Source organism: Chroicocephalus ridibundus, chromosome 1 (assembly GCF_963924245.1).
Source record: "Chroicocephalus ridibundus chromosome 1, bChrRid1.1, whole genome shotgun sequence".
In the NCBI taxonomy this organism is placed as follows: Eukaryota; Metazoa; Chordata; class Aves; order Charadriiformes; family Laridae; genus Chroicocephalus; species Chroicocephalus ridibundus.
In genome coordinates, this window is record NC_086284.1 from 179074730 (window position 1) to 179098348 (window position 23619).

At 39.3% G+C, this 23619-nt stretch overlaps 3 protein-coding genes across 12 annotated transcripts in view; 2 read left to right on the top strand and 1 right to left on the bottom strand.

The window, feature by feature from the left end:
* Positions 1-1733: 1733 nt before the first annotated feature.
* On the bottom strand, positions 1734-9432 carry LOC134511649 (GLIPR1-like protein 2). The gene is given in 6 exon segments (XM_063325978.1): positions 1734-2424; positions 3595-3680; positions 6901-7004; positions 7253-7405; positions 9081-9088; positions 9270-9432. Coding segments are annotated over 6 exon segments (669 nt in total). The 3' UTR covers positions 1734-2269.
* A 144-nt stretch (positions 9433-9576) lies between these two features.
* On the top strand, positions 9577-18957 carry CCDC107 (coiled-coil domain containing 107). The gene is made up of 6 exons (XM_063322923.1): positions 9577-9813; positions 12736-12941; positions 14181-14247; positions 15578-15668; positions 16831-16940; positions 17539-18957. Exons 1-6 carry the CDS (start codon positions 9624-9626, stop codon positions 17811-17813), a joined length of 939 nt encoding a protein of 312 aa, XP_063178993.1. The 5' UTR covers positions 9577-9623; the 3' UTR covers positions 17814-18957.
* A 93-nt stretch (positions 18958-19050) lies between these two features.
* Positions 19051-23619, top strand: part of CAPS2 (calcyphosine 2) — a 31326-nt gene continuing 26757 nt past the window's right edge. For 2 of the 10 annotated variants that reach the window (XM_063322907.1, XM_063322917.1), the window contains exons 1-2: positions 20196-20376; positions 21616-21722. In XM_063322907.1, coding sequence (XP_063178977.1) covers positions 21645-21722 — 78 coding nt within the window. In that variant the 5' untranslated portion in view covers positions 20196-20376; positions 21616-21644. The other 8 variants (XM_063322910.1, XM_063322911.1, XM_063322916.1 and 5 more) reach the window with 8 other exon arrangements.

The following is a 23619-nucleotide window of genomic DNA, read 5'->3' on the forward strand; positions in this document are numbered from 1 at the left end:
AGTTCACATTCATGCTGTTTTTAAAAAGGGGATCTTGGAATGAACTATCTTCTCAGCTAGATTTCCTCACAAAGACACCAAATTGGGGAACGGGGCAAACCATATGTATTTTGTGTGAAGACCACAAGAACCAGTACTGAGGACAGAAACCTAATATCATGAGTTCAGGAAAGCAGAATGAAAAAATATTTTCATGGATGGAAAACTACTTCCATTATTGAAACAGGATCTGATGGCACCACTATCTGCACATCATTCAGTGCTGCAAATTCCACGCTGCTTAGCTCAGGAAAAACACTCGAACTGTATCTCAGATGAAAGGCCTATTATCAGCTTGGCATAAATATGGCCAGGAGGAACTGAGGCTTTTCTGAAGTTCTGGGAGACTGCAGAGCTCTTTTCCAACTTTGCCTTCTCTCCAAGGCATACTCAAATTGTTACAGTCCTAACTGTAACGGAGATACTAAAAGTCACAGCAGTTATTCTCAGGGATAGGAATTACTGTGTTAGATATGAACTTCTTCTGGGCTATATCACAGATACAAGTAGGAAAACTTACGTTTTAATAACTGAACATAAATGGGGGGGTTTGGTTGTAAAAAAAGCAGCATCCTATGCAATATTAACACTTTAAAACTCGGAAGAGATTTATTGTAGTACCAAATTTTGCATTTCAGGTACTAAGGAAACTTATATTCCTTACAGATGTCTGAAATTTAGCTCTGAGGTAAGCTTTCCAACCCTAACAAGGCACCTAAATAATGATTTTATCTTCAGAGACAGTGAATATCAGCAACTTCCCGGTAAACCAATGGGAAAGGCTCCTGCTCAGGAACTTTCATAGTGCACAATTTACTATGTAAGGAGCCACCTATTTATGATTTTAGGTATATAATATTAGGCTTCTAGATTTTAGATATATAATATTAGGCTTCTAGATTTTAGAATGTAATCCAAGTTTTAAATAATAAAACTTGTATTTGAAAAATCTGTTCTATATTTTAGTAATTTTAGATTAGAAAACAGAAGAAATAGCTAGCACATGCCTAATTTTATCTATTTTCATTGAGATTTACAATAAGGGGGTTTTATATAATCAATGGCATTATCAGTATAGATTTAGATAATAAATTGGAATGTTTTAGATCTAAATTGTCAGTCACACATCAAGAATGAAAAGTATAAGACAAATTAGTTCCTAAAGTTGAATTCACAGAAGCTTCCTTTAAGCTCAACTGGAGTTCTGAACATTAAAAAAATAGCAGAATTTGTGGGGTATTTTTATTTGTTCATTTTACAATAACGGTAAAACATTACCTAATAATAATGAACTTTCATACAGTCATATTGGCATTCACTAGAAAAGACTAAGATACAATCAGGAAAAAACCTAGTTTGCTATACTGGTAAAAAAGCTTCAGATTCTTGTATAAATTTAATCTGTCTTTTGGAGAAAGTGAAATTAAAGCATATTAAAGAAAGACTTCAAGTCTTGGACATAGAAGACTAAAATCTGTGTTGATTAAATGGACCTGAACAAGTTTCAAGATAAAATAACGAAAATTTATTATTAAAACTTCATAACACTTACAAAACAGGAAATATGCTATGTGTAAGTAACGGTACATGTTAAAACAAGGAACAAAAAAAATAAAATTAAGCACAAGGTTTACAGGGAGCTAGGAACAAAATACTTAATAATAAATCTAAAGCTTCACATTTTGAATGGGGAACAATAAATGCATTAGCTTATAAATACCAAGTTGCACTAACTTCACCAACATGCAGACTACTGAAGAATCATCTTTCTATAAAATCTTCCTTACTTTATACATTTTATTCAGAACATTCTATCACTCTAGGAAACCGGACTGAGTACATAATACGCTAGCTTTCTCTCAGCATCAAAACTAAGCAATTGTTATTTCAAATATTGGTTTAGTATGAATTGTAACAGTTGTTTAATTAAGACATACTTCTCTCCTTGAATTCCAGGAATAGAGTATGTCACTGTTTTGAGAAATTTGGTATTTAAAAATAAGGCTCCAAACCTTACCGGATACTATCTTTAGCTTAGTATTTTCTCAATATGGGTTTTACCCACATATAATTTCACTCTCTTTGGCATGTTAGCTTTCTCTAAGGAGGACAAAATAATAGCAACAGAATCATTGTCAACAAAAGTTGTCTTTAAAGTCATGTCAGTATTACCTTTTTGCTTAATTCATTATCAAGTATCTTCAGAAGATAGTATGTATTTCAAATCAAATTAGGTGGACATATGCATGTTTGTAAAGCGTTTTTTTATAAAATAAACAGCTACAAAGGCAAGAAACATCAGCAATGGTCTCAAAACTGCAACTGCGATGCACGCTTCATTGCACACAATTCTGAACTCCCAACGGGGGTGTCATCCTGAGTAATCTATAAATAAGCATATGAATATAAGATTCACTGGGAGTACATACATGTAAAGTAACTGAGGAATGTAAGTAGAAGTGTAAAATTGTAATACGTACAGATAATTTCATCATGTTCTGGATTTCCTGGAAAAGGGGAAAAAATAAAGAGTTTTACCAGCCAGCCATGATTTCTCTCTCCTTAAATCCTTACTAGCTAGCTAAAACACACTCATCAGATTTATAATCAATAGATTTGAAACTCTGAGAATTCCCATTGATAAACCTTAAAAATAAAACAAAAGCTGAAGTGTTTTGATAAAACCTAAAAACAATACTTCATAATATTATGTTTCCATAAAGCTATTATTGTTTGTAACAATGACATGGATGGGGGAGAGGGACATATTATACAGCCCCTTTATTTTCAGTTTGAACCCCCTCTCCTTTGTCTTTCTTAAAATATTAAATACTTTTTAATATTCAGAATATATTCATGACCTAGTAAATACTATCAAATACAATTTTATGGATGAGAACGGAGGACAAACTGTTCCCTAAGTAAATGGGGCCTAATCCTGGGATCAGACACAACCTGGTACTCCTTCTGTCTGTTTTTCAGAGGTGTCTGCTACCTAAAACTGAAGACCAACATGACTGCTCAATGTTTTTAAAGCTATACTAACATATATACTGAGCAAATATAATAACTAACCATTAAGTGGAAAACACAAGCCTTACTCCCAGTTTATTAAATGAAACTTAAAAACATACGTCCCAACTTTGCCCACAGGAAGCTTCAAGCTTGTGACTTCCCAGCAGGGGGAAGCTGTCAGGTGTAGAGCTTTCTGAAGAGAGATGACCTACTGTCTCTTACGTTTCACTCCATCAAAATATGAAGCATAATTAGCAATTCATTACTCTAATTCATTTTCTTGACAAGAACAGAGTTAAAAGAATTATCTTGAATTATACCTGTCTATAATCAAACAAAGACTTCATAATGGTCACTGAGACCCAGAGTCAGTAAAATATGAACTATTTGTTTCCTGAACGTAAATGGCTTTAAGAGTAGTTTTAAATTAGTTGAGAACTGGACCTGAGAGAGTAAAACAAAGCTTGCAACATTCTTTATTGTCTAGGTGGTTGCATTTTTTCATTTTACATATTGCATTTTACATTTGCTTTTACTTACTACACAGTTTATTTCCACAGGTGTCCCCTTTTGCACAATTACTGCATGATTTTCCTTCTATATATGGTCTCCTTGGAAGATTACCACTACAAAGGAAAAAGAAAAGTTTCACACATAATTTTAAATGATTTCTTAAATATCTTAAATCATTTGTTGAAGTAAATACATGGCAAGTACAATGAATTGCTGCCATTTCATTAAAAACATGAGAATAATTTTCCGTCTTTTCATTTTCATTGTTCTGTTCCTGTGAAAGAGAAGAATCTTAAAAAGCTACTATTTTTCTTATGGGAAAGTACTCAGGCTTTTTACTCAAATTTTACATTGGTATATGAACTAATAAAACAGAATGCTCTGGATGGAGCTTCGTTTTAACTGAGGAAAAATGAGTATTTTAGAGTGGAAAATTTCAAAGCTGACACACTCCCAAGTAGCTTAAAACAAACTATTTAGCAAAAAAAGAATCCTGTGAACTACTTACTGTGGAATTCTTGAGAAACAAGACTTCTATTCCACAAAATGCAAATGTCCAAGAGTAAGTATGCAGTCTTCGTGATGACAGTGGTGTCCTTACATGCTTAAGTACTTCACCCAAGTGGAGCTGAAGTGTTTAAGATCAGCCTGCAGTACTTAACACTGCACATTCTCAGAAAGGCTCCTTATACATGTACCTGCTGAAAATGACACCATCATCCTGGCACATATACTATTCTGCTGGGCAATGGGAAACACAGCATTCAGTCTATGCTGCATCCATTCAAGAAGATGAAGCAATGCTGTGTTTCATAGCCTAATCCTGGGAACACAGGGGCAGATTTAATCCCCTCAAAGGACTGTGGGGCAAAGTTAGCTTTGTTTGTCACTCTACTCACCTCCATAGTGGGCACTGCTGGCACTCCTCAAAGGAGATAATACGCACCAAGACCTGGCATAATTTTTTCAGGATTCCAAGTCTGTATTTACACCCTGCATCATCTGTATTTATAAAAAAGAGATACCCACCAGACATATAGATGTAAGGGCTGATATAATGTTGTTGTGCAAGATGGAGGGAGAAGAACACACTAAAAGATTATCTGCGACTTACTTGCTACTATTCTTTGAAACGTCTTTTCCATACATTCACCTACAGGTATACTGTTGGCCTGAGTTTTATTCCAGCAGCATCTCCAATGGCATATTGCAACCACATGCCCTGACATGCAGTCCAGGCAGTAATAAAATTGAATGGGGATCTTCTGATCCCAAGAATCGAACGTAAGTTTTGAACTTGTCAGAGAAGAGCAGGAGAGTTGTTAATAGCCTTAATAATAAGCCTTCCAGTACCTAAAGGGGGCAGATGGGGAGGGACTCTTTATCAGGCAATGTAGCAATAGAACGAGGGGTAATGGTTTTAAACTGAAAGAGGACAGATTTAGATTAAATATTAGAAAGAAATTCTCTACTGTGAGGGTGGTGAGACACTGGAACAGGTTGCTCGGAGAAGTTACAGATGCCCCTTCCCTGTAGGTGTTCAAGGCCAGGTTGGATGGGGCTTTGAGCAGCCTGGTCTAGTGGGAGGTGTCCCTGCCCATGGCAGGGGGTTGGAACTAAATGACCTTTAAGGTCCCTTCCAACTCTAGCCATTCTATGATTCTATATATATATGTACATACAATTATCTCAAAAATAAAAAGGTACAGGTTAAGTAACATATATTGTGGGTGACTGTCCATATATGCATTCACAGCATGGGTGATTCCAAACGGTAGCCCACACAGTTATCTTAAAAAAGGTCTCAGAATCCAGAATAAGAAAGACTGAAGAACAAAGCATTGCTCCTAGAAGTTCTGGCAAGAACATAACGCCGCATAAGGGTGTGAAAGCAGGCCCACTTGGTGACTATGCACATTTCAATTGCAGGAATGCAATACAAAGAAGATACATATGTTGCCTGAGCTGCAATTCAGCAAGTCTTTCTTGGTATCAAAGGCTTCTGCTGTAAGTGATAATACGCTATTACTTCACACAGTTCATAATCCACTGTGAAATCCTCTTTGAGAAGACTGATAGAACTCTCAATCACAGATCCAGAGAGATAAAAGGCCTTGCCTTTTTCTCCAAAAAGCCCTATCTAGTCATTACAAATAAGTAAATCCATCTATCCGTCTATCTACAGATGGCTTAACACCTAGGTTGCAGAGCACTACCTCATTGAGAAGGTGTAAGGAATGGGAAAAAAAGGCACAAATTAACTTCTGGAGTGAGAAAAAAAAAGTCACTCTCCCAAGGAACTTCAGATGGCTTCTGAAGACTATACTACTTAAATGAAATAAAATATATGGGGGACTATCATATGGGCTTCAATTTCACTTGTCTTGCTGGTTTAGGCCACAGAAGCTAAAAGACTGTCTCCATAAAAAGTGACATTATGTGTTTTATGTTTTCCTCTTTAAGAGTAATCATTTAATTTAATTAATCACTACTGTTTCATTTGTTTCTGACAGCTAGCGAGTACTGAGGAGTATTGAGCTGACCTTGTATGTTTTAAAAATGACAAACAGATTGCATATGCATGTACTTGATTATGGACTATACATTACTATAAGACAAACTATATTATTTTAAAATTATCTGCATCTGTGTTTTTAAACCCCTCCTGCTTTAAGAACAGTGCCGGCTGGGGCTTGTGCTTTTTCAGAATATCAATTTAAATGTAAAATCCCATGTTGCAGTTAGCTTTTTCTTGCATTGATCATTCACCGTTTTCTAATGCTTAAATAACATTTGGTGTAATCACAGCTATTAAGTAGGCAAGAAATTATAATGTAGGGGGTTTTTTTTGCTCAGTTACACAAAAGGAAAAGCAACTGATCTAACTCCTGCTATTATTTGTATCATTCCTAAGGGAAAAAGAAAAAGAAATACGGTGTAAAAGGCTAAATGGCGATTAAAAAAATATATAAAACTGTAAAAGGTAATTTCAGCTCTGACAGGAGTTGCCTGCAGCAACTTTCTCATTTCTTCTGTTTCTTACGAAAAAAAAAAACAATGAAGTGGAGCATGAGCTAAGTTTGGGATTTGTTTGCTTAAGATTGGCACAGAATGAGATTTATCAGTAGAGTTAACAGATTAAAAAACTAAGCATTATAATACTCATGGCTCTCTTGATAACTGAATTAGACAACCATCATTTTCTCTGATTGCATTTACAAGACTACCAGTAAATAAAGAACCCAATTTACTAAAGGGTTCATTCCAATTCCAAACTAAACGTCATTCTGATTGCTTGCCTTTTTTTTTTTTTAACATTAAGCAGCAACTTACCTTGGTGAATAGTTGCAAATAAAATTTGCTGCATTTCGTATTCCTGCAACTTCCTTACACAGAGTAACTGCACAGCCTATTTTATATGAATAGTCCCAAACAACCTAAAAAAAAAAGATTTTAAAATACATTAAAAACTATACTCAACAGTGACTTAGTCTACTATGTAGAAAGTTTCCATTATTTTCAGAGATCCTACATATTTTTTTCATTTTGCAACATCTGATCTTTTTACACATTGAAAGAAATTGCTGGTAAGTGAGCTTTTTAAGATCAACTTCTAAATATTCACCCCTCAAGGTGAAGTGGCCTATGCTGTACGTTTCTCAAGCAACATAGAATCTCAAGCAACATAGAATGCTTGACAACTTCCAAACCAAATATTCTCTCCAACAGATGCGAAATTAGGATGGCACTGATGTTTCTTACTTAAGTATATGTTATGTTCAAAAATGCATTTATTTGCCCATGCCCTTGCAGTCCTTGACAAAGCTGCATCCCAAGTCTGCAAAACATAAAAGGTGAAATAGTTGCACAATATTAAGTTACAACTGGATCTTAAACAATCAGATAAAAACAGTCGGGCAATAAAGTACAGACAGATACCATATGCTGAACTTTCACAAATAAATACTTTCCCTTATTTAGGCAAGTACCTACATGTTTTATTTTCATTACTCTTGCAGCACAGAATACAAACTAATTTAATTAGGCTAGTTTTTCTGCCTTCACTGTTGAAAATTAACTTTGTAAAAGCACTTGCTAGCAACTGAAAAGATGTCTGAAATGCACTTTTATCTTCAGATAAGAAATTACGTAAAAAAATTAATTACACATGAAACTTTTTTTTTGGTAGAACAGGTAATTAAGGATTTCTGTTTGGTACATAAAAATTAATTTAAATAGAAATTCACAGCTACTGTAGATTCAGGTGTATAAATATTTGAAGTATTTTTAAGAGAGCCTCCAGAAAAAAATACTACTCCTACGGTAAAGATTTAAATACACATTGGAGCATTTTACAGAGACAAATTCATGAAGTAAACATGCCAATGTTTGGCCCATAACTCATTCTGCTACCTCTTACTTCTTTGCAGTCTGCCACCGTTACCAAAACCTCTGGTTCCTGAACATGAACAATCTTTGGTATTTGTCTTCCAGTCATGACTGTTCTTTAGTAAGTTTGTTCTACCATTAAAGTACCTAGTTTTATGCCTTACGTAAAAGATCCTGTGTTTTATTGCCTAGGTTTATTGGTGTCTGTACATTTCAGTTCACTCTCAGTCTCTATGTCGATCTTACAATAACTCCACTGGCTGCCAATACTGTTTTCTCCCTAAGGCCTTTAGTTTTTTCTAACTGTATTTCTACATTCATACCTTTATCCATAATTTTTCCTGCTTTTCCTATTCCTGAGTACTAAAACCAAGTGTGGTGTCTTTCACAAGCTTCTTCACTTCCGAGGTTAGACCCCACCTTAACTGCAGTTCTGGCCTCAAACCCACCCAAGCAAACAGCATTCTTTGCCATCAGTATCCAACTACGTGCATGTTCCCAAGCCTTCCTCAGGGCTGCTCATTGCTCACATTATTTTCCACTTGTGCTATGAAGCAGACTAAACATAAATGTCCACTTTTTCTGCATCTTCTTTGGTTTTGTTTAACCCTTTCCAGCACAAATTTTTGAGTGCAATTTGTTTTGGTTATGGCAAGCAAAGACTCTTCCTTAACACCAGAAATCCCCTTCAGTCCCAGTACTGCAGCTCATACCCTTGCTTTTGATGTGGAGCCTGACTCTTCTGGGTCAGTCCTGCTGTTGGACCATTGTTTCTTCCGAAGGAAAAGTTTCTTTGGGTGAAACATGAACACCTTCAGCCTGGCCTGTGTCACTGCATCTGGTTGTTTCTAGACTCATCTGTCTACAATTAACTGAACTCACAGAATCACAGAATCTTCATGGTTGGAAAGGAGCCTTAAGATCATCGAATCCAACCAACCAACCTACAATCTCTGCCCTTCAGAGCATACCCTGAAGTGCCACATCTAGACGTTTCTTAAACACCTCTAGGGATGGTGACTCAACCACCTCCCTGGGCAGGCTCTTCCAGTGCCTGACCCCTCTTTCAGTAAAGTAATTCTTCCTAATATCCAATCTAAACCTCCCCTGCTGCAACTTCAGACCATTTCCTCTGGTCCGGTCAGTATTTCCTATCAAACAGACGTGATGGTATTTTAACACAAACCAGTGATGCCACCCTGGTCGCCTCACCCAGGGACCACCTTGGGATCACCCACCACAATAACCCCCCTCGTCCTGCTGTCCCTTTCCCCCTGGCAGGCCTCAGGAGCCACCCCCAGGCCTGTCCCTACGCATGTTGCGGGCAGGCGGCTGGACTTTGCTGCGGAGGCCGTTGTGTACACGCACACAGTCCTCGATGAACGCCTTATCCGTGATGCTGGGTAAGGCGGGCAACTGCCGGGCTACCGCCCTCAGCACCAGCCACAAGGCCACCACGGCCACCCACGGCCTCATGCCCGCGGCCGCCGGGGCCTCGCCTGAGGAACCCCCGCCTCTTCCAGAACGTTCTCCCTCAGGGAACCGCCCGGGGCGCCCGCCCCCGCAGAAGGGGGCGCTGTGCGGCCGGGAGGGGAGAGCGGCGGCCGCGCGGGCGCCTCTCCTTCGCGCCGGGCGGGCGGCTCGTTGGCAGGAGGGCGGCGGCCGCCATGGTGCTGTCGGCGGTGCAGCAGGCGGTGGTCTCGGTGGTGCTGGTGTTCTGCCTCTTCCTCGTCATGCCCAGGATGTTCGGGGGAGGAGGAGGAGGTGGGGGAGGAGGAGGGGGCGGCCGGGCCGGCCGCTCTCCGCGGGGCGGCAGGGCCGTCCCCGGCCGTTACGATCCCCGTCAGCACGGCAGAGGTAGGAGCCGCCGCGGTGCCCGAGGCCGGAGCCGGCCCCTGTCTCCGAGGGGGGACCTCGAAGGGAGCCCCGAGGGCCGGAGAGGGCTGTGCTTGGTCTGCCGGGGGCGCTGGGTGTTCCGTGTGGGCTGCGGAGCGGGGGAGGCCTCGTCACACAGCTCCGAGCTGGCGTCTGTGCGCTGAGCTGCTCGCCTCAACCTGCCACACACACTTCCTTTAAGTTCTGCTTTTCTGGTTTATTACTGTCTTGATTTTTGTCTGTGCTGTCTTAGGAAAATTGCTTTTGAATGTAGGTAGCACCCTGTTATTGGAAGCGTATCTTATCGGGGCAGTTTAATTAATAATGCCTGCAGGGGCACAGTTAGTTACTCCAACAGATGAATAGCTGTGGGGTGTCAGAGAAGAAAACTCACTACTAACGTGAATTGCAATAAGGAAGCCAAGTATTACCGTTAGTAAACATTAGCCCAGAATCGTATGAGATTTGTCAGGTAGTCTATTGGAAAGAGTCCAGGGTGCTTTTTTAGAAAAGATGCTGCTGAATGGGCTAGAGAGCCTACTGCTTGTGAAAGCTTGAGTGGTGTAAACATATGTTAAGCAATGCTAGTGTACATCAGCTGAGGATTTAGCTCAAGGTCCAAAGGTCCGCTTTAGTTTTGGTAACTAACAAAAAGCCTGCTTTATTGAGGTAGCTCTGTGACTCGTAGATGATGCCTTCCAAGGCATTGTAAACCAAGGGGTAGGTAGTTGCTGTAATCTTCCAAATTACGTGTCTGTGCTTGTCCCCAGGAGTAGCTTTCAAAGGCAGAAAAAGTGAGGCTTGAGCTGCTACTGTGTTCTTCCCAGCTGATGTCGAACTTACTGTGCTTCATAAGCTCTAGCGTGGCCTGTTTTGCTTGATTACTTTTAATTTTTATGGTAGCTGTCATTTCCTATAGATAAATTACTTTAAAACCAAACCTTGAAAAAAGAAACAGTTCACGCATCTCTGATTCTACTGATGTAGTGGCTAAGTACTATGTAAAATAAATTTCAGGCAAATCTGCTGTTCTCACCTGTTGGTTCTTCTTTTCTCCTGTTTGGCCAGTAGCGCACTCTGATGTTTCTTCTGTGGGATATACTTGGTGCAGGACACTGGACTCTGTTAGGATTCCTTTGTGCCAGGAAAGTGGTGCTTCCCTTGAATACATTCTTATTTGTGTAACCTGTGGAATTTTTTCATCTGTGCTGTTAGATATTTTAGTCAATCTCCTTATTTATATTAAAAATAAACAGAACTGAAAGTTAAGGGAAAAAAGAGTGCAAACTTAAAATTAGTAATCAATGGGAAACGTTCTGAAAGGAGGGCAAACTATATGTGAGCTAAAACATGATTTCCAGATTAGTTAGTGCTGTTTTAGTAAGTCTAAACCTGGTTGTGTTGAAAGGAAAATGTCTGTCTGAATTTGCGTTAAGTGATTAAGGTAGCTTGAGTTCTGCCTGTATCAGCTAGGGTGTTTAATTTTTCTATTTCAAGTTCCAATAAGCAAACATAAAGATAAAAGGTCTACTCCAAATGCACATGTTGCAAACTGATCAATGACATGCGGAAAAACTTGCAGTAATGCCTGGCACGACTTGACTGCACAGCTGATAGGGTCAGGGTCATCTCTGACAGCTTGAAAAACTTTTCTGCCCAACTCATTTTAGGCAATTCTAAAACACCGTTCAAGATCTCTTATCACAAAGCATCAGCTTAGGTTAGCAGAATTAGATTCCCTTTTCTCTTGTATTTGGAAGAAGCTGTAGCCAAACAGTTGTTTAACTGGGAGTCGTAACTTATGTTACTTGTTTTCTTGACCTGATTGTGGGTGTCACTTGCACACTCGAGTTATGTTACTTTAAATTTTTGAAATGCCACTGTTTCATATCAATTCACAAGGAGTGAGTTGCATAATTGTCTTTGGTTTGGGAATTTTTATAGAATGTGACTCTTGTTTTTACCCACACTCAGTCCTGACACGTTACATTATGACGGGCTAAATTTTCAAAGTATAAGTCTTGGCAATCAGTTGAGACATCAGTGTAGAACTTCACACTCCCCAGTCACCTGCTGTCTGTCTTTGCAAGCACCTGCATTCTTTAGCTGATAGCACTGTTTTTCATGTGCATGTCCATGAACCCCAGATTTAACTACCAAATAACCTAATTCCTAAGTCGAGCAATGACGCTGGCTGTTCTTTCAGCTGCTCCCTGTTCTGGCAGGCAAATTACATGCAAAAATACTTCAGACTCCAAGGTTGCATCTCTTTGCTATTGTGTAATCTTCTCCTGCTAAATATTTGATTTGCAGAGCTACAGCACTTCTAAGCCTTTGGTAATATCCACATAACACTGAATTTACTGTCAAAATAACAAAAGCAACACAGCATGTGTATTTCAACAAAACTTTTTTTTCTGGGACTAGAGGATTTGGTTTCTGCTTAACTCCTTTCTTTGTTACAGAGGAAAAATGTTAATTTATAACTGTTCTCAGCATTATCAGTAGTTTCTCTGAGTATGCCTTAATTTCCAGTTTTGAGTTGTTTCTTGTTACATCTACCTATCTGTGATTTGCTGTGGGTTTGCCATGTTGCTGTGAAGGAAGAAACTTAAAACTTTTATCTTAAAGCAACATAGAAACTTAGTCTGAGAGTCTTTGCTACCTAGATTTATCTTTGCTACCTAGATTTATTATTCCATTCATGAAAGCGTGATTTTTAATTTTTTTTTTTTTTTTGGTAACTTTATTTGGAGGCAGGGCTGACCACACCATCTTCATCTTGGAAGAGTGATGAACAAAGCTGATCACACAAGAAGACAATTTAATTCCAGTTGTGAAACTAATTGGACTCTTAATTTCCTTTCTAACTTTGTCTTTTTTCTCTCAATTTATTTTTTTAAGGTAGTCCTCAGACAGTTCATCAAGTTCACCTGAATCCAGGAAATTCTGACAGTAATACTTACCAGAGTTTTCAGCAGATGAGAAATGCAATGGAAAAAGAGATAAAGAGCAAGAGAACAAGAGGAAATGGTAGAGAGTTAGCATTCACCCTTATGCCGTTGTATGCTCTTGGAGTGGGAGTGTTTGCAGCATACAAATTTCTTAAGGTAAGCCATAATTAAAACATTAAATTATTGAAATTAGAAGGAAATGTAACCGGTTTGGGGTTTTTCTCCCCATTTCTGAGCCTATGTATGTGATTGTCCAAAAGCCATTTCTTGCTTGGTTTGACTTTGAATGTGAGATCCAAAGTTAAAATGAAAGCACATCTGATTCTTCCTTACAAAGGCTTCGATTTATCTTTTTTTAGATGCTTAAAGAAGTGAGAATCTTACACACACATACACACCGCCTGCTCCCCACCCTGACCTCAGATAAGAATCTGAGACCCTAAACAGTGCTGTTACCTGAGGCTGTAACTTAAGCCTTATCAGTATTTCACTTTCTTTTCATTCATCACAATGAGATTGAGTATGGGAAGGAGATGGATGACTCTTGCAGAGTAAAAGTCTTAGATTAGCAATTAGATAGAACAGCAAGTAGTCTAGACCTTTTATTTGGACTTCTTATTTGTTCATGCAGCTGCAACATAGATTTTTGTCCATGAAATGTGATACCTTTTTTACCATTAGTAAATTAAGAAAGAAGAACACATGATCAGCTGTTTAATTTTTTGTTAAATATCAGCCTTGATATAAATTATAGTAAGAGATATTACAGCAATTGCACTGCTGAGAGTGCACCTGGAGCATTTTTGCTTGCATTCAGGGAAAAAAAACCCAACCTTAAACCTGAACGGAGCCGGAGGCAGCATCTTTATTTCTGTAGTCAGTTTCATATCATCTCCTATGTGAGAAAAATAGAAGAGATTAGCAAGACGAATATAGAGGCTGACCAGTTAGATTTTAAAAATAAATTTAATTAGGTTGTAAATAAGATTTAAACATCATAAAAACAGTATTTTGGGTGTTATAATTCTTTACGCTTGTGCTTGTGGAATTGAAATATATATATTTGTATAATAGCATCTTTATTACTTTATAAAAGAAGTTTTACTTCCTAGTTAATGATAGAAGACTGGATCCAATAACCAAGAAGGTTCCTTCTGTTCATTTTTGAAAACCAGAGTTGAAATAGCAACTGCTTTCTTTGACAACTTTTGTCAGTCTTGTTGTCGTGGCTTAAAATCAGAAATGTTAGGAAGAAGGTAAGGCAGAAAAAAAAGGTTTTGTTAATGGAGCACATTTTTGTGGTTGCTATTTAATTTCATTAAATTTCTAAATGCATTTTTATTTTTAGTATCCAAATAGTGATGAAGTCTTTTAACATGCTTGTATTTTTCAAAGATGAAGTCACATGAAGAAAGTCTCTCCAAACAGGAAAAAAGTACAGAAGACAAGGCAAAGGAAACAGGTAAGACAGATACCCATTCAGAATGCATATGTTCACCACAGATGCATATTTCCTGCTGGAACAAGTTACGTATTTTTGTTGATGCAGTCTAGCTAAATGAGAACAATCATTTAAGTTACTTATGTGCAATTAGGAACCTACAAAAAACCACTTCATTATTCTGTATATTGGAAACACTTATTAGGGGTTTGTTTGCAAACTCCAGATGGTAATATTCTTTAAAACAGCTATAGTAATATATTATGGTTCTCTGCCTTTTAATTTTCCATGTTTTTCTCACTGAAGACCTGCTCAGTTTTCTTCAGTACAATAGGACGTGTCGTGGTTTGGGCCAGACTGGCCACTGAGACAAATGACAAATGCTCTCTCCCATCTCTCTCTCCAAGGAGAGAATGTTTAAATAGGATATAATACTCCTTAGAATTAATAGGGTATTTAAAAAGGATATAATGATCTGCTTTAGAATTGAACTGTATTGATAGTGGAACAGTACGGATAAACAATTATAGAGACTGTTGAATTTCTGGGCCAAATTAGAGACCTGTCAAAAACATTACCTGTTTACAGAAGAGACAGAATAAATGATACCATCTTTTTCTTCATGATACAGAGTACTCTGGACTGTCTGATTCAGTCTATGCTGCACGTGCCAAGGAGTGGGCTTCCCTTTGGAGAAAAAGTTATGGCACATCAAAGTTGAGATGTTTTCATACTTCTTTTTTTCCCCTTGTATGGACATTTTTAGTTAATTAAACAACTAGTAGTGTCTTTTCGTGTCTCTGTACACCAGATCCGTAATCAGGTTCAGCAATGATTTGGTACCCTACCTACTCACCATCCTTGTGTGTTGCATTCTTCTTCAAAGTTTAATAGTATTTTAGGAGGAGTTACTCCTCTCAACTCTAGTGCATTAAGTGTTGAATATATTTGTGAGGTGTGAGTGGGCAAGTTCACGACAGTATATTAAGTATAAATACATTGCTTATACCTCAGGAAATCTTGGAACTACATAGTTTTTGAGGCTGGGAAGGTGAGCACCACATTTCTTGCTCAGTTTCTACTAAGGTGTCCTCTGTTTGGGCACTATTGGAGACAGGTTATTGGGTGAGAAGGACTTCCGGTCATACGTAGTAAGGCTTCTGTTCTTACCCCCACCACTCCCTTTTCATATTCTAGAATTTTATAGAGGGGAAAAAAACCTGGTTTTGAATCTGCCTAACCAAAAATACAAATTAATATCCTTTTGGTATTGTAAATACATTTTTTACAATGTTCTCTCTCCTCCCTCTCCCTCCCTCGTTTTTTTTTTTTTGCTTTTGTTTTTTGTTAGAGCACCAGCTTTTAGAACTGGAGCAGCATCTAGCACAGACAGAGAAAATGTTAAATTCTTTATTGACTCAGTTGGATCCACTGTCAAACTGGTGAGTGTTTCTAAAATATCTCAGTTAGGATTGTTTTCTGTGAATTGAAGTTCTCCAAAATGGTAGCAAAGAATTATTAAAACGTTCTTTATATATAGGCAGGGAACAGCGTTCAGGAACCTTCTTTAATCACTTATTGTCTCTGTAGTCTTTTGCAGGTAATACCTCTTCTGCTATTTGCAGTCTTTTCCCCAGACACCTCCCATCTCTTGTTCACCAAACATAAATGCAAAAGCTCAGACTTATGATCACGTTGCTGTGGCTTAACAAGTTAAATATTGACTGAGGAGATTCATACTGAAAAAATACTTAAGCTCAGTAGCATTTGCCTTTGTGGGAATTCCACTTCTGGTAGCAGAGTTTCTTCCTTTGTATATAATTAGAAGACAAAACTATTTATCAAGGTATAGCTGCTTATTTTTGTGTTTTGAAATGAACTTGTTAGGTGATTGTGTGTGTTTCAGGAAATACAATTTCTCTATTGTAGTGTAACAAGGGAATAACCTTGTAGTTTTAGAGATGTTCTTTTCTTAAGAAGCTAGTGCCGTACCCATCTGCTGGAAATAAAAATATCCATGCAATCCATTGGATTTCCATCCAATGCATCATGGATGAATGGATGCATGACATGACATGACATGCATGGATGCAATCCATCATGTCAATCTATGAAGGACTGACATCCTTCATGAAGTCTAGTTTAAAAAATGCAGAATTTTATGATTGTTCCTTTAGTGTACTTCTGAACTTTATATGTGCTGAAACTATTAAGCCACAAATTCACTGACCAATTTGGGTAACAAATTTCTAATAACGCTGGGGAGGAGAGAGAGTGAACAAAATCTGAAATAAATGAGAAAAGCCTCTGAACTGCAGAGTTCTGTATTAGGCATTGTTGTACTAAAAATAAAATTACTTTAGATAATTGTTTCTTTCAGTAGTCATTACTCACTGTTGGCCATTGGGGCTCCAATGTTAGAATTCAGTGACTAGATTATTCACTACCAAGAAACAGTCCTCAAAGAAAAGCTTGACCTAAACGTGTTGCTAACTCAACTATGCAGTATTTCCTTCCTTGGATAAATACCGATCTTGTGCATTATTATTAAGCACTCACTTCCAAGGTAATCTTTCCGCTGTTGACATCTGTCGTTTTTTCTAGTGTTAATGCGCTAGCTTGTGAGCAGAAGGATGAAATAATGACACAGCTCCAATCAATTAGACGACTGATGAAAGAAAGTGGATTGGATAAATCAGAAAACAAGATGAAAGGTACTTTGATTTCCAGCAGGATAGATAACTAAGAGGTTTATATTTTAAAATAATAAACAGATCTCTACTATAATAACGTTCAGCTCTTGCATCTTGGGTAATGTGTGTGGAATTAATTTTATTCTGGAGGAGTACCATTCTTCTTGTTTGAGGTGTACCTTCTTTCAGACTTTTGATACATCATGATTATTTTTTTTTTAAGAATAGGTGCTAAAAGACACTGAAATAGCATAGACCACACAGTCACATTCTGCTCTGTTGAAACGGGCTTCTTGAATATGAGTTCCTGAGCAGTCTGTTCGTATTAGACTAACATTAGTCTGAGGATTCCCAGATGGGGACCTCTGAAGCTGTGGCCAATGTTTGCATGATATACAAAACAGCACATTGCATATTAGTTTAAACTGGAGACTAAGAGAAATCCAAGAGAAATCTTAAATGCTAAGAATGGTTCACTAGAAATTTGGGTAATTTTTGCATTAATTGAATCTTAATAAAAGAGAGAAAATAAATGTTCTGCTTCTAAATGGACCCCGACATTTGGACCCTTCCTACTTATTTAAATTTTCATTTTGATTTTTTTTGTGTGAATTATAAGGTGTCAGCCACATTTGTAATGAGAAACTTGAAGATCTCATTCAGTCATTTGCTGAACATTCTCAAGAGGAAGACATAGATGACAGAGAAGATGACAGTAATGAAGATTTGCCTGAGGATGTTGATAATGATTACAAAATAGAAGAACATGAAATATGTGATGAATGTGAAGTACACCAGTTTGAGTCAGATGTGGTAGAAGACCAAGAAATGATAAACAAAGATGCCGTTGAATCAGAAGAGGGAGGATTGAGGAGACGTAATAGATATGAATGAAATCTGCATATGTAAAACTCTCAAAAGCTTATGAATTATTTTTTTTATAATGTATGCACTTTAAACTCTTTGAATTAAGTTATGTGCGCTGCTATATGCTTTAAAAAGAGGAACGAAATACTGTCTGTGCTTGTATCTGACGGTTCTGTAACTGACTTGAGTGGCAGCAGAATTTCACTCAGGATGTTTACATATTTTTTTCTATTTATTTTTGTCCTATAAAAATATTTCTGTATTCTGTATATAATGCACTGTAATTATATCTGATGCTTGACTAAAATATTAGAATTTCTTGTAATTAAGACTATAAAGGATAGATGTTTCATAAATGTTTTGTAACTAGTAAGCATGGTGCCACTTGAACTGTGACTTTCTTGACTTCATTAAACAGCATGCACTGATGTTTTAGTTCTTTGTGGAAAACTTTTCTCTAGAGGGGGAATGAAAAGCAGTATGGGTTAAGTCTTAGAGATGCATTTATAGTCACGTTTCTTTATTTGGTGAGAGAAATATAGCCATAGACACTTTTTAAAAATAATTATGTCTGAGTTTGCTGTCTGCTCAGGAATGATGTATTGTTTTGTATGTCAATTTGAACCATAATATATTATGCTGGATCACTTAATTTCTTCCCCACCTGTCACTGGTTAAACTCAGCAGCTGCCTAATGATTGATATCCATTAGTACTATATCCCCATTTCATATTTATTTTAACACACTAGAATCTGCCTTTTGATTCATTGTAATACACTTTTTTTTACATCACTATTAACAGATATATTGCTACATATTGTTCAAGAACTGTGTGGCTTGGCTTTGGTTTTTTTTTTTTTCAATACATTCTGCCAACTTGATAGTGGCTTTTTTAAGTCAGTGTTAAGAATTTTTTCCTTTGCCAAATAATTTTTATCCAAACCTTTATTTTCTACTAAATTTTTGTCCACTTAATGCACATGCTTATGGAACCGGCACCCTTTAAGGACAGGAATTACATTAGAAGTAGGTCTGACAGTACAGTGCTGTTAAATTTTCTGGTTTATAATTGCATAGGTTTTAAGTAGGCCAGTTATAATGCCTGAACTGTTTTGCCATCTTTATTCTTACAGGAAAATAACATGTGGATTTGTTTTTCTGGAAGAAATGTACTGGGTTAAAGGGACCAAAGGGAATAAATTGATCTTTCTTGTGTAGAAACGTGGTACATCTTTGGGTTCTAAAAATGGATCGCAGAGGCTTGGAAGTAGTAGCATTGCAAAGGTAAGATTTTGCCTAACTTGGGAGAACTGAAAAAAACCCACAGGATTCCTCAAGAGGTGACACATTTTTCCCCAAGACAGAATGGATGAATCGGAACTGGTACTTGGACATGATTTTTTTTTTAAATGTAACTGATGTAGGTCTGGTCAGTCAGGAAAACTACGAACTGTTTAAAAGAAAATCTTAATTGCATACAGGCTATCCTCTGAGATGACTCATAAGGCTAATTAAAGTGAACTGAGTCTAGAGAACAAGCCTTATGAGGAGCAGCTGAGGGAACTGGAGAAAAGGAGACTGAGGGGAGACCTTATTGCTCTCTATAACTACCTGAAAAGAGGTTGTAGCGTGGTGGGGGTCAGTCTCTTCTAAGTAACAGGACAAGAGGAAATGGCCTCAAGTTGTGGCAGGGGAGGTTTAGATTGTGTATTAGGAAAAATTTCTTCACCAACAGGGTTGTCAAGCAGTGGAACAGGCTGCCCAGGGAAGTGGTTGAGGCACCTGGAGGTGCCTCACCTGTCTTAAATACCTGGAGGTATTTAAAAGAGGGGTAGACATGGTGCTTAGAGTTATGGTTTAGTGGTGGTTTTGGCAGTGTTACATTGATGATTGGACTTGATCTTAAAGGTCCCTTTCAACTTAGACAATTCTATGACTCTATGACTCTAATTTCAAAACCTTCGATTGAACAGAATGAAGGAGTGGGAACCAAGCATGCTGCCCTGCCATGGCGGTGGCTGTTTGTGGCTCCGTGGTTCGCTCGGTTGCTGGAGCTGTGTGGATGCAGGCCAGTCGTGCTGCCCCTACTGCTGGTGGCCTTCCTTTGAATCGCCAGCGCCGTGGCTTTCCCGGTCACTAGTGTTTGGATGCTGCTGCTACTCGAAGCCTTTGTCCATCATCAGGCTTTGAGCTACTCTGGGGTAATTGCTGTATTGCTGAGCCGGGGCTACAACCAATCACCCTGAGACCTTTTACGGCTGTTTTGAAGTCCCTGATTCCATCCGTCGGGTTTTTGTAAGGTCAGGGATCAGCGCAGCGCCCCACCGCCCGGCCTTCCTCGCAAGCACGGGGCTGCGAGGCCCCTATAGGCGCTGGCCGCGGCAGGCGGGTGAGCGAGCGCAGGGAGGGGCGTTCGGGCGCGCAGCCGTACCCCGAGCGGAGAATTCCCTCGGGAGCAACCGGGAGTTCGCCTTCCCCGCTCAGCCGAGGCGGAATCTTGCCAAACTTCTCTGCGAAGCCTGTCTCGGATTGGCCCCTCCGCGCAGCTGTACCCGGCGCGGCCCCGAGGCGGGCGGAGGCGGCGGGCAGGTACGGCGCGGTCGGGAGACGCCGCCACGCCTGAGGCGGGTGCTGTGAGGTCGGCAGCGGCTACCGCCTCTGAGGCGGCGGGTACGAGACGGGCGGGAGCCGTTGCCGCCCCTCAGGCAGGTGCGGTGCGGGCCGCAGCGGCTGCCGCCCGTCAGGCGGCGGGCGGGAGGGAGCAGTGACGAGGGGGGCGGCGGCGGGGCGCGGTTGCCATGGAGACAGACGCAGGGGAGCTGGCCCGTTCCATCAGCCGTGCGCGGCCCGTCGCCCGCCTCCGCTGAGACCCCTCCGGGCCCCGGCCCTGACCTGCCGGGGCCCCGGGCCTCTGCGGAAGGCCGCCCCCGGGAAAACCGAACTTTTTCCGTGGCCCACGATGTAACACGATAATGTTATTCCGGGCACGTTAACCATTAAATGCAACAATGCTTCCCCCCGTGCCTTCAGCTGGGGGCATGCGGCATTTCGGTGTCAGCCTTGGGGTGGTGGTTCCATGTTTTCAGTGCTCTGGAAAGGGGGAATGGTTGGAAAGCTGGCCGCTTGTCCAGCAGCCCTGTGGCCATCACCAAGGAGGCCCTGCGGCGGTGCTTCTGCTCGGTAAAGGCAAGGGCACTTGGGAGTTAAAACCTGCTCAGTAGGTAAAAATGGGATTTTTTTTTTTTTTTAGGAAGCAGCTTTTGTGGATGGCGATTTGAAGATGGAGTGTCTGATTTCTGGGAACTAAATGACAGGCTTTTGGTTCAAAACTGGCTGGGTGGAAGGAGGAACCAGCAAAGCAGGGGGTAGCATACTGATAAAATGCTGCTCTGGAGCCCTCGGAGGCCAGCTGTGTGCCAGGGGGGCCCTTACGTCTTCCTGAAAATATTTTGTCCTAGGGCATGGTGCATGTGAGAGCCAGGCATCAGCGGTAACTGAAGAGTAAAAAACGTTGGATGTTGTTACCAAAGGATAGCAAATCAGTAATCCTGGTATGAGAAGGTATCAAGAGAAGCATGAGGGAAAGAGAGAGTTAAACTTGAGGCAAAGAGGTAAATTTGAAGAGGAATCTGGTTAAGCATTAGTAAGGGAATATTGAAATTAAGAGGCGGTGAAAAATGGCACCCAGCAGCATTTCATAGATCGGTGAAGACAATACCCAGATTATTGGTGATAAGACACATTCTTTCTAATGCAATACTGTTTATTTACGGAAATACTTATATAAAAAACCCCATTATTTTCTTAATATCTTTTTCTGTTTTTCAGTTTATTCTGAAGGCTGTCATTGAATTTGCATGGATTTGGAAGTTAAAGGAGTTGCTGTGTCCCCTCGAAGGCAGACTCAGCTGTCATCAATGGGGAAGAAACTTCAGGTTTGTTCATGGATGGCTTGTGGTTGTTTTCCTTCCTTATTTTGATTTTTTTACAAGTATTTTAATCATGCTTCAGAAGGGTTTTAGTTTGAGGTTATAAAACGTTCTGTAGAGAAGGAAACTTAAACTAATTTGTCAGAAAGTGATAGTTTAGTACATCAGCTTCTCAAATAAAGGAGAAAATTTCCAATAAAAACCATCTGCCCTAAAATAACTGATGTTCTGGGTACTTAGCTAGGATGTGGAGAACTCAGGGAACAAACTAGTGCTTGCAATTAAGTGCAGCAGAGGCTTGAACCTGTTCTGTGTGCTGTCTCAGGTTCTTGGTGAAACTGGTAACAGGTGTGTCTGTGTTTTTGTTTTGCAAGACGGCAAGAAACATAATTTCAAAAGGCATGATTTCAGATTGATGTGTAAAATGAATCTCAGTGCTCTGCATTGATTATGAAGGGGAATTTTGTTTTCCAGATATTCCTAATAGTCTACGTTTTGAGATGTTAGGTGTGCAACTCTCACAAGATCACTGTAGCAGAAACTTTCAGGGTAACCTTTGAAAGCCTAATTAGTAAAAATAACATCATGGATTCTGAGGGCCGTTGTTTTTATTATACCCAAGGTAAATATTAATATTTTTTGTAACAGTTGATTTTTCTCACAGATAGTATGTACTTTATTCCCATGAAGTAAAGTTAATTGGTAATCTTCCCTCAGCCCCGGGCACCCATTGAACTTCCTTGTTTGTTGGATGACGTGAGGAATTCTTGGAGTTTGACTGACAAGTTGCTGTTTTCCTTTTTTGTTTGATTTGGAGTGAAAAAGGACCTTTTGTAAATGATACCACATCAATTTTATGTTACCATTTAGCCAGGCTTTTGAGAATGAAATATCTGTTTACAACAAGAGCAACTGGGGCATGTAGTGTAGGTTGTAAAAGAAAAGAAATGTCCATTTTTTCTCTAACCATTACCCCTTTTTTCTTCTCTTTCTCATGCCCCTCAGTGTCTAAATTTAGACTCCATAGTCTGTCGGATTCTTGGTAGTTTGCAAAAATAAAACGCAGATTAAAATCAGGTTGAAACTGTGCTTCACCCCGTAAATGTGGACAGTCTTCAGGATGATTTTTATTTGCTTTCTTCCTGACTTGATGACTTCTGGTAAAGGAATTACATTATGACTTTAACATTTAGCGTGTAGTATGTTCTTTATCTTATCACAGTTGAAATAGTACAGAAAAAATACATACTTGTAATTTAAAATGCATTACATTTAGTCTTTAGAATAAGACTAAATTGTGTTAGATTTCTTAACTTTTTTTTACATATTTGACCACAAGGTGGTGGTGTTGATTATGTGCAACCTTGCTGGAGCGAAAGGTTTTTTTCCTTTTCTAAACCGGAATGCCTTTTTTTGAAGGCACTAGAGGGTAGTGTTGCTGAACTGTAAACTTCTTTTTCAGGAGCAGGCTACAAGGGTGTATGACAGGAAGGGAATTACAGTTTTGTGACTGCTCTCAGATCATGAAAGGTGTTAGAGCAGCACTGAAATCGGATGTCTGCTCAGTTCAGACTGTGATGCTGACATCTCTGAGCTGAACAGTGTGAAAACAAAGATGCTGGCCCTGGTTCAGAACATCCCTGAACCACGTTTTTTTCCAGATTGGAAGGATAGTTGAGGGAAACTGTTACTATGTGCTTGCCCCAGTCAAACCATCTTCCCTAGGGATTTGTTGTTGGCTGTTTTCAGAAAGCTTTGACCTGAGTCTTTTCTTGGTATGTTGTCGATCAGTTGAGTTTGGAGATCTGTGTGGTACGCAGCCACGCAAAATGAACAGTATGAGTACACAAGCTGCCTAATCATGTGCTGCTATACTAAAGCTGAGGTGATACACTTACACCAA

What these genes read in the sequence shown, in the direction of transcription:
- CCDC107 (XM_063322923.1), top strand. Translation starts at nt 9,624, where the DNA reads ATGGTGCTGTCGGCGGTGCAGCAGGCGGTGGTCTCGGTGGTGCTGGTG. An exon ending in TCCCCGTCAGCACGGCAGAG is followed by an intron (nt 9,814 to 12,735) that starts GTAGGAGCCGCC and finishes TATTTTTTTAAG; the next exon opens with GTAGTCCTCAGACAGTTCAT. An exon ending in CAGCATACAAATTTCTTAAG is followed by an intron (nt 12,942 to 14,180) that starts GTAAGCCATAAT and finishes TATTTTTCAAAG; the next exon opens with ATGAAGTCACATGAAGAAAG.